Below are 11,424 nucleotides of genomic sequence, written 5' to 3' on the forward strand. Positions count from 1 at the left end.
CCTGCCTCTGCCTCCTAAGTGCTGGGATTAAAGGTGTGCGCCACCACGCCCGGCTTCAGAACAAATTTCAAATAAAATCTGTAGTACTGAAATTGCTAATTCAGTATTGGCTTTTGTCCTTTGACCTTATTTATATTTCTAAAATTAATCAGTAAAGTACCACTCCAGCTTTATGAGCCACATAAACAGCGTGATCCCGTAAGTCCTAGGTAGACCTCATTCGAGGGAATGGCTGTGAAAATAAGTAAGCTGTGTGTTATAAACACACAAGCCACGATAGGTTCATGGCACCAACCACCAGTTCCACTAGTACTTTCTGAGCACTCATCACAGGCTCATGTGGGTGAAGCAGAGGCAGGCAAAGTGCTGCCAACCCCAGAGACACCTGCACACATGAAAGGCCATGCTCACATCCTTCAGTGGACGCATTAGCTCAGCTTCACAATGAGGTGTTTGGACTGCTGCTATCCCTGACTGCATCATAGACAAACTCAATGTTTAATTTTTACATCGGGTGGTGACAAGGTAGAGAAAACTGTACTTAAGGCATCTCATGCATCTTAAAATCATTGTTACAGTTATCTGAATGGACAATAATAATCTTCCACAAAACTTAGGGTAACAAAGATACAAGTGATTAGCTAAAAATACTAATTTCTTCTAAATTAAAAAGTATTTATCTCTGCATATCAAGTTCTGTCATGCTCCACTGGATCGCAAGCAACACAGATGGTTACTGTCATATGATTATAACCTAGCATTCAATAAAAGATAATGATGATAGTGGTTATAATACTAGCAAACATACAGTGCTTCCAACACAACAGACAGTTCAGGTACATTCAGAAATGAACTTATTTAGTTGTAAGTATCTTAACCTAATTTCTAAAAGGAGGTCTAATTTTATATATTGGAAAACTGAAAATAAAGTTTAAAAGTCAAGTAATATCACAAAACTCATTGTCAGGATTCAAAAACTTTAATTCTTTAAAAATCAGTGGCTTTCTTTTGGTTCTGGAAAATGACTCTAGGTCTCAAGAAGGCTAAATATAGGCTTTATCACTGGGGTGTATCTCTATCCACTAAGTACTCTAAAGTTGGTGATGGTAATCCATGTCCTACACTATACCAAGGCAGGCAACTATTAAATTTGTGTTAGATAAGAGAGTGGGGGAGAGGGATAGAGACAGAGACAGAGGGAGGAAGGGAGGGAGGGAGAGAGGGAGGGATAGAAAAAGAAGAGGAAGAAGAAGAGGAAGAGAAGGAGAAAGAGGAAGAGGATGAGGGAGGGAGGAGGAAGATGACAACAGGGAGAGAAGGGAAAGAGGAATGGATGCCTGAGTGTGAATGAGTAGAAGCAGAACTTTTAACGTTGTCTTGCAAACCTATACCTCATCTTGAGAAGTCAAAATTTTTATTAATATCTCTACCCTAATTATCTAGGCTAAGTATTGTTTTGTTTTGTTTTGTTTTTTCGAGATAGGGTTTCTCTGTATAGCCCTGGCTGTCCTGGAACTCACTTTGTAGACCAGGCTGGCCTTGAACCCAGAAATCTGTCTGCCTCTGCCTCCCAAGTGCTGGGATTCCTAGGTTAAGTATCTTAAAGCCAACTCCTACTTACTTTGGCTTAAGTGCGAATGTCCTCTGCATCTGTTCTTCTATCCCATTGTACTCCAATCGCAATGGAGAACTAAATTTTAAGATTTATTCTACTGACCAGAATGGCCTTACCTTCACTCTATAGCTCAGGCAGATCTGGACTTATCATCTTCTGCTTAAGCCTCCTCAATTGCAGTTAAGTTCTCAGCACCTATACTGAAGTTACAACTATTTGTAGCTCCTGTTTTTAGGGATCTGCCACCCTCTTCTGGCCTTCCACATGCGTGCTTATAAAACACATACCAAAAATAAAAAAGTCTTAAAACCAACCTAAGGATATTCAAATCCTCCATGGATTTTACCCTGTTGCACTTTAGATTTTAATTTGAACTAATCTTCAATATTTTACTGGAAATAAGTAAATACATTCTAATATCTAGTGTATGATCTGGTTGCCTTTGCTCCCGAAACTTCTCTCACACAGGCGCTTCCCCTTCACATCAGAATTAGTGAGAATACAATGATTACATTTCCTAGAAGGCTCCTAAGAGTAAAATACATTTGGGATACTACAACTAGGAAATATGTTCTAAAGCTATTTGCTGTTGTTGTTGTTGTTTTTTTAATAAAGATTATTCCTAAGAAGCTTAAAGTTACTTGAATAAACTCATATTTATATCATAACGAGCTAAATATTTTGGTGATACTTAGTTTAAGTGCTTGTCAGAGAGTAATCTTAGGGGGATTGCAAAGTTCTTTGTTTAAAGAATTCTGAGATGGGAGCAAGTTCTGTGAAGTGCTAGAGAGACAAAAGATCAGCTCAAGTCAGGCCTTACCCACACTTAAGGTGTAGGTAGTAACCATGCTGAAATGGTCATGTGCTATAGGAATACGTATGGGTGGAGGGCCAGGGGATTAGCTGTCTCACCAGAGGAAGTAGGCTTGTATGCTTTTATATGCAAGTTAATAGAAGTTAGATGGACAAAGGCAGCAGAGGATGTGAGAAACAGACAAGAAAAACCCACTGGTGTGTAGGCCAGGAGGTAAGGAAGGGCAATACATTTAGGACTGAAGGAGGTTTTGAATGAATGGGGCATGGGTGGTTATCAGTAGGTGGGGGATAGAGGCAAGAGCTGGAAACACAGGCCACAAAGGATTTTACAAATCAGAACAATTGAGATTTATTTTGCATGCATTGGGAAGGTGCTGACATTCTTTAAGAAGAGAATTTACATAATTAAATTGGAGTTTCTGAAAACCTTGCTGATTTGCAGTGGAAAAAGAGCAAAGAAAAAGACCCGCAGTCAAATTCAGTAGTTTTAATAGTAATCCAAGTGTGTAGTCAGTGACCTCAAGCATGTTGAGGGAAGAGAAAGGGCCAGTTTCAGATACAGTTAAGGTGGTGGGTTAGTAGTACAGACTTAAGGGTGCCATGATAACACTCAGAATTCCACCTAACAATGGGACAGATTATATTACTGTTTATGAAAATGGAACACACAAGATGAGATTAAAACAGGGGCCAGGCGAAACACTGAGTGGGTGTATCAATAGAAATTGTGGGATTGGCAACCCTGATGGATTTCAAGAAAGGTCAGCATTTGGGGCTGGAGGAAGCATTTAATTCCTAGCAGCCACATGGTAGCTCACCAACATCTATAAATTAGTTCTTTGGGAACCATAGCCCTCTTCTGGTCTGTGAGCATACCAAGTGTGTGCACATGGAGCATGGACTTACATATAGGCCAAACACCTACATACATAAAATATATAATAATATTGATAATATAATTAAAAAGGGTTGCATTAAATGTTTTACAACAATTAGCTCCTTTTCATTTGTTTCTATCTTAGAAACAGATATCCCAACTTATAACTGTGGAGAGTATTTCTTTTCTTTTCTTTTTTTCTTTTTTTTTTCAAGATAGGGTCTTACTATGTAGCTCTGCTTAGCCTGGAACTTACAGAGATCTACCTGCTTCTGCTACCTGATTAAAGACATGTGCCACCATGCTGGGTTGAGAGCATTTCAAATACCAAGTGAACTTCAATTCTAAGCTGCATTGCTGTGTGCTGTAGCTGTAGTGATGTGGCTGAGAAAGTACTGGAGAGGAGCTAGACAAGGCTTCCTTCAGTATCACAACAGCACTTTTGAAAAATACTGGCTGGGCATGCTGACTGCCTGAGTCTATACTAGTGCTCATTTCAAAGCTAGAGGAGGCAGGGAATCCCAGGAGCAAGTTGGCTAGATAAATTAGCAGGTAAGCAAGCTCTTGAGTTCATTTCAGAGACCCTGACTCAGTGAAGGCAGAAAGTGATCAAAGACAACTCTGGATGTCACCTCATGTGTGTGCGCGCGTGCGCGCGCGCGCACACACACACACACACACACACACATACACACACGAAAACAGAGTTTTACATTCTCAGGCTTTATAAGTCAGTTAATGTAACTGTTCCAATCACTATTATGGAGGCACAGCTTAAGAAAAGGTGGTTCTGTGTAGATTGCAGTTACTACAATATAAGGGAAAAGCCTCTCAGTGCATGAAATCCCTTCCTGAAGAATGAAGATGAAATCACCTGAGGTTCTACTTGACAGTATATGAGAAAATTAAAAACAAAAGGTGTACTATTCATCTCAGGGAAAAGAAGGATTTGCCAGCTGCAGTAAGTGCTTTCTTTGAAGTTCTCTCATGACAAATCAACACAGCACTGCCAGATTTTTTTTCTACTGAAGTATACTATAATATGCTTGAGCTACTTTTAGTAATTATGCATTTTATAATCTGCTAGTACCTGCAGCTGCTGCTCATCCTGTTAACTAAAAAACAAAACAAAACAAAAAAACCTTTAAAAACGCAGCTGTAGTAGCCAAATATTACAGATATACAGCCAAAATATTATGTTTTAGAGAAATAAGAACTTATGTCAAATGCTATATAACCAACTGCACATAGACACGTGCGCGCGCGCGCACGTGCGCGCGCACACACACACACACACACACACACAAGGGGGGTTGGGGAGGGGAACAGACTCACTGTAGAGAGAATATATATCTGTATGGGTGTGGCACACCTGTCAATAATAAATATGATGACCTCTGGCTTACGAAGGAAATAGGAGGTGGGACATCTGGGAAGCAGAAAAGATTCTGGGATAGAGTCAGGAGTTGGAGATTTGCCTTGGAAGATGTGGCAAGACAGATGCATGGTACCTGAGCACTGGTAACTAGCCACATGGCAGAATGTAGGTTAAAATAATTGGGTTATTTTAAGTTATGTTCTAGTCAGAGAAGAGCCTAACTATATTGCCAACATGTATGTAAATATATTTTGAATCTGAGTCTTATTTCTGGCAGCAAGGAACTGGGAGGAAGAAAGACTTAACTTCTACAACTCACAGACACAGACACTGAATTGAATATCTCTAATCTGAATAAACTGAAATTAAAGACTCAGCCTTTTAAAGTATTAGCATTCTGCATAAAACATTCCCAAAGTCCGAAAAATAGTTGGGGAGCTGGGGAAGGACAAGCACAGAAAGCAGCAATATGTAAAATGGCCCTGTGATGGTTTGTATATTCTTGGACCAGGGAGTGGCACCATTTGAAGGTGTGGCCTTGTTGGAGTAGGTGTGACCTGGTTGGAGTAGGTGTGTCACTGTGGGTGTGGGCTTAAGATCCTCACCCTAGTTGCCTGGAAGTCAGTCTTCCACTGGTAGCCTTTGGATGAAGATGTAGAACTCTCAGCTCTGCTTGTGCCATGCCTGCCTGGATACTGCCATGCTCCCACCTTGATGATAATGGACTGAACCTCTGAACCTGTAAGCCAGCTCCAATTAAATGTTTTTTATAAGACTTGCCTTGGTCATGGTGTCTGTTCATAGCAGTAAAACCCTAACTAAGACAGGTCCCAAGGCATTTTTTACATCTAAGTGTTCCTTTTTGTCCTATATTTAACCATCAGAATCCTTAATTCTAAAACAAGAGCCAAAAGGAATTTGTTTTTTCCTTTTATCACATGTTTATTTTGAACACATATACAAATTGAGAGATTCTAACCTTAAAAGTTATTGTTGGGCTGCAAAGATGACTCAGTGGTGATCAGTGTGGTGCTTGCTGCCCAGCCTGGAAACATGAGTTCAATCCCAGAAGCCACATGGCACTAAGGCATACAAGTACCTCCACTCTCAATCAATCAATCAATCAATCAATCACTCAATCAATCAATGTATGTGAAAAGTTTACTGTTCTATTTTTTTCTTATACAGTAAGATTTATTCACTTACCAAGTTGGTCTGCTGTTAGTTCTTCCCTCCCTGCCCTCCTCAATGAGAGGGTAAACCCAGAACCCTGTAGACTTGAGTAGTGTGTGAGAGTATCTGACTTTAGAATGCTGTGTATATCCAGTAGGTTTTGAATGGATGGTATTAAAATGTTGTTAAAGTAAAACTTGTTTCTGCAACATACTTCTTGGCTTTTCTCCTGAGGTAAGTGTGCTGCTCTTGTTCTGGTCACAATAAAAACACCAGCCCTACTACACAGTAAAAGCAGACAGAATTGTCTCAAGGACTTTCTCACTTTTATGACAAATATTCCCAATTTCTTCTGCTCAAATGTTCTTTGAGACAATTCCATCAGCCTTAGCCAATAAGAGAATAGAATCATCAGATTCACCTATCCTGTGAATGGCCCCACAGAGAACATAGGTTTCAAACTGGCCATTAAACCTGTCTGTGACCCTGTCAACCTCAGCTACAACACACCTGGATGGATGTGTGGTCTTTGGCACCAATGATGTGGTTGCTTGCATAGCATTTCCGCAGCATGTGCAGGTCTACATACTCTCCGGCCTCCTTCTGCATGCTGAGGACTTGCCTGCTCTCTGGTTTAGTGAACATAGAAAGTTGTTGTATTTGTTTTAAACAACTGACACATAATTGCAAAAACTTGTGGGACTGGGAGTGACAATTCAAACAGGTACTAAGCTGTGACAACTTACTTACTTTTTGCGTGCAGCCATTTTGGTACCTGTTATCCAACGTTTACCCTCTTTCTCACTCTGTTTCTTGGCCTCTAGTAACTCAAAGTTTACTGTCTATTTACACTTGTCCAAGTCTTTAGGTCTCACATATAAAGTTCCCACTCACCTTTCTGTGCTTGGCTTACTTCATTTAACATAGTATCTTCCAGTAATTCAACTACAACTGATTTCATTTCTTTTTAAATGGCAGATTGCAAGCATGCATGCAAGCAGATATACAGTTTTTATTCATCCATGCATCTACCAAGGGATATATGATTTGTATACATTTAAGTTATTATGGATAGTGTTCAGCACACATAGGGCAAGGGTATGCAGGACTTTTTTGATATATGGATTTCATTTCATTTCTTTGTCAGCTATATCACACTGCACTTCTATTTTCAGGACTGCCCAGCAGGGTCCAGGGCAGCAGAGATGCAATATAGATTTAGTAAGTATTTTCTCAGGAATATCGGAGGGGAGTGTGTATTAGCCACTTGGAGTTAGTGAGTAGTCCAGCTGTTGTGCTGTTAAGGCATATTAAAAATAAGGTGGTGTGGGTGTGCCTTCCATTTGTGAATCCAAAACATCTGTACAGGTGTAGAGGAGGTATGTGCACCACCTGGTGAGTTTAAAGTGGATAACAATTATATTTCATTTCATTCTTAACATGATTACCAGACTCAGCTTTCCCGAAAACAAAATCAGATCAGGTAACTTCAAAAATTTTCCAATGGCTTTCTTCATACTCTAAAGCAGCTATAGTGTGTCCACATGCCCAATCCTGGCTAAAGGAGGTAAGAAGTGAGCTGAGCCATTAAGGACTTAAACTCTACTGCCATCCCTTGTCACCGTGCCTGAGATTTCAGAAAATCATGTTCAAAACAGTGGGATTTATAGTAGCAGAGCTTCTCCAGCCAAGTATCTTAGACATGGCCATGAGGATGAAAAACCTATTGCAGTGTTTCTCAACCTGTGGGTTGCAATTCCTACAGGGGTCACATATCAGACATTCTGCATGTCAAATATTTATATTAAGATTTATAACAGTAGCAAAACTACAGTTATGGAGAAGCAATGAAATAGTTCTATGGTGTGGAGTCATCACAACATGAGGAACTATAGTAAAGGGTCATAGCATTAGAAAGATTGAGAACCACTGCTCTAGTGATTAGTTCATGATCTTACTATATTATTGTTTTTGGCTAAATCAGTAACTCTTTTCCTTTTTGGACATGAGATTTTGTGCTTTGATTACAAAGGAAATAAAATCTGTATTTCCAATACATTCTTTTTTATATGTAGCCCTTTGATATATATATATATATATATATATATATATATATATATATATATATGTGTGTGTGTGTGTGTATGTGTATGTGTGTATGTGTATGTATATACATATAGACATATATATGTCTATATGTATAATTTACACTTCAAATGTTTCCCCCTTTCCAGGTCTCCCCTTTAGAAACCCCCTATCTCATCGTCCCTCCCCCCTGCCTCTATGAAGGTGCTCCCCCCACCTCCCGGCTTCCCACCCTGGCATTCCCCTACACTGGGGCATTGAACATCCTTAGGGCCAAGAACCTCTCCTCCCACTGATGTCCAATAAGGCCTTCCTCTGCCACATATTCGGCCAGAGCCATGGGTCCCTCCATTTGTATTCTTCAGTTTGCGGTCCAGTCCCTGGGAGGTTCAGATAGAACTTATTTTATATAAAGAACAATTTAAATGATGTTATTGTTCCACTCTCCCACCACCTCTTCTCCACCTTCATCAGACTCCTAAACCATACAGGTTAGCTTCCCTTCTTCCACCAATCCTTCCTGCTCTCTGGGCCCTCTGGGTCAAGCAAAGCTACCCTGAGCAGCCAGCTAGCAGCCCAGGAAGACTTCAATCCTCCTGACACCTCTCCACCTACCATCATCGGACCTGAGGCTCTGGAACTATACAGACCTCAAGGTCTGGAACCATACAGCCCAAGGATACCCATCAGAGGCCTACCATGCCAGGAACATCAAGGCACACCTCCCTTCCCAATACCTTCTACAACAAGAACATCATCCAGTGACCAAAGCATCCAGGTGGCTAAAGGACCTTTGATAGAACACAATCAACAAAAACTAGGGCACCTCCAAAATATAGCTATCCCACTACAGCAAGCCCCAGATATCCCAATACAACTGAAATACAAGAAAATGACCTTAAATCCAATCTTATAAAGATGATAGAGGCATGCCCTCTGGAAGACCCAACAAGCAACTGAAAGAGTCAGATGCAGATTTTTGCACCAATAGACAGAAGCAGCTGACCTCTGTTGTTGAATGAGGGAAGGCTGAAAGAAGCTGAGGAGAAGGGCAACCTTGTAGGAGGATCAGCAGTCTCAATTAATCTGGACCCCTGAGATCTTTCAAACACTGGACCCCCAAACAGACAGCATACACCAACTGATATGAAGCCGCCCAACACACATACAGTAGAAGACTTCTGGATCTGTATTCATTCAGAGAAGATGCACCTAACCCTCAAGAGACGGGAGGCCCCATGGAGTTTAGAGGTCAGGTGAAGTTGGGGTGGGGGCATCCATGTGGAGACAGGGGTGTGGGGAGGAGGTGTGGACGTAGAAACATGAGGCACGTTTCCATCTGTCAGGAAAGCCACTACTTCCCTTCTCTGCTCTCAATGTCAGCTATCTTGGGCAAAGTGCATCTAGTTCCCAATTAACCTGAATAGTCTGTATCAGGTTAAAGTCCCCATGCTAAGTCCTAGACTGTTCTGGCCAGTGTGCTACCTTCTGATACTATACATAAAACACAGCAATAAAACTGACACGGCCCTTCCCACTGAGCTGCTGCCGCTCTCTGCTCTCGGAGGCAGTCTGACAGTCTGTCCCTCAATAAACTGTCTTGTCTACCCAACGCGTTCCTAGGTTGGCGGTTTCGCTGCAGTTCACTTACATGTGGTGTCAGTTCTCTCCTCCTATCTCTGTGTGGATTCAGGAGGATGGAACTCAGATTGCTGGGCTTGTGTACAATCACCTCTATTTGCTGAGCTATGTCGCTGATCCATGGAACTTTCTTAAAGGACCAGAGAATAAACGTTTCAGGTTTTATAGACCACATGGAGTCTAAATGTTGCATGTAAGAGTCTATACTTCTGTGTCTTCCCCAAACTATGGAATACTCACTAAATTAATAAAAACAAAGTACTTACTTTGATTTATAGTGCCAAATGTTCTGTTTTTGGTGTGTATGCATGTGGTGTATATATGTATACTTCTGTGTGTAGGTATGTGTCCATGCAGAGGCCAGAGGTCTGCATATCTCAGTGAAGTTGGAGCTTACTGAGTTAGCTAGGCCTTCTGGAGATCAAGCCCTGGGATCCCCCTCTTCTCGTGCTAGTGCACACCACAATGCTTAGCTTTGACTTGCATGCTGAGGATCTGAATTTGGGTCTTTATGATAGTGCAGCAAGCACTTTGGCCACTGAACCATCTCCGTGGCCCTATGCTTAATACTTTATATTACTTCAGTAATTATTTTCTGAATAAAATATGACATCTAGACTTATACTCGTTTGCTGTATGTACATGCATGTTTATATGTGTTTGTGTGTGCAACTATGGGTGTTATCTACTTTTGTTTTTGTTTTTGAGACACAATCTGTCATTGATCAGGAAATAAGTAAGGTCACTTTATATGGTATTACAAGCACATGCAACCATAACTATTTTTTTTTTTCTTTTTAATGTGGGTTTTGGGCATCAAATTCAGGTCTCTATGTTTGCTATTACTTCACTGAGTGAGCTATCATCCATTCCCCATAATCATATAGTAAAAATAAACAGAGCAGAACATTAAACTATGGGTTTAAACCATTTCTTCTATAAAGCATCATTTATTAAACAATTATCAATAATGACTTACTTTGTATTGCTTGTCTATAAAAAAAAAAAAATTACCAAGCAACTACTGTCAGTGGACCTACTTTAGACTGTTGATCCTCATTTCTGCGCTTTCAGTAAGTTTCTTGGTTTCTTCTTTCCACCTATTGGCTGTCTTTTGTTGAGCTGCCAAAAGATGCCTCAGTTCAACAATGGAATTCCGATTACTGTCCTCCATCTCTCTCAGCTGAACTTCAAACCCATGCTCCTTTATTGAGAACTGATGCTCCATTGTACTGACCTAAGGAGTAAAAGGAACAGTCAATTTCCCCTCAGGAGTCTAGGAGTTATGTCAGTCAGTGTCATATGCAAAAGGAGTAATTCATTGTACTTATGAGACTTAGAAAGCTCTGGGTGAGGCATCCAGTAAGGAGTTAAGCTTACAATTTGTCTCCACCAAAAATGAAAACCTAATCTATGTATGATTTAGTGAAAACATAACTGACATGGACTGTAAATCTGCAACACTTTCTCATTATCACAAAATGCCAGTAGGAAGAAAATCTGCAGTATAACAAGCTACTCTTTCTTCTTTTGCCAGAATCCACAAGAAGTACTCATGACTTTGGTAACTGCTACAGTTACCAAAAGTAACTGCTACAGTTACACACACACACATACACACACACACACACACACACCCATGAGTGCGTACAGAGAAAAAGAGAGAGAGAGAGAGAGAGAGAGAGAGAGAGAGAGAGAGAGAGAGAGCTCCATTTGGAGGTTAGAAGACCACTTTTGAGAGTTGAGTGCTTTGTAAAATAAAGGTCAGTTTGGGTATATTAATAAGCAATGTCATATTTCAGAAATAATTACTTTAGAACCTCATATATAATTGCCTTA

General features: G+C 40.5%; 1 protein-coding gene and 1 pseudogene across 4 annotated transcripts in view; both read right to left on the reverse strand.

Annotated features, from left to right (window-relative positions):
- Sclt1 (sodium channel and clathrin linker 1) overlaps nt 1-11,424 on the reverse strand; it is a 113,944-nt gene that overhangs the window by 7,479 nt on the left and 95,041 nt on the right. For all 4 annotated transcript variants that reach the window (XR_003843709.1, XM_021196294.1, XM_029537884.1 and 1 more), the window contains one exon: nt 10,626-10,822. Coding sequence is in view for 3 of the 4 variants with exons in the window: in XM_021196294.1 (XP_021051953.1) it covers nt 10,626-10,822 (197 nt within the window). In the remaining variant the exon portion in view is untranslated. The remainder of the gene's footprint in view (nt 1-10,625; nt 10,823-11,424) is intronic.
- LOC110320342 lies at nt 6,072-10,689 on the reverse strand (annotated as a pseudogene).

The sequence above is a fragment of the Mus pahari genome, chromosome 4 (genome assembly GCF_900095145.1).
Source record: "Mus pahari chromosome 4, PAHARI_EIJ_v1.1, whole genome shotgun sequence".
NCBI classification, from domain to species: domain Eukaryota; kingdom Metazoa; phylum Chordata; class Mammalia; order Rodentia; family Muridae; genus Mus; species Mus pahari.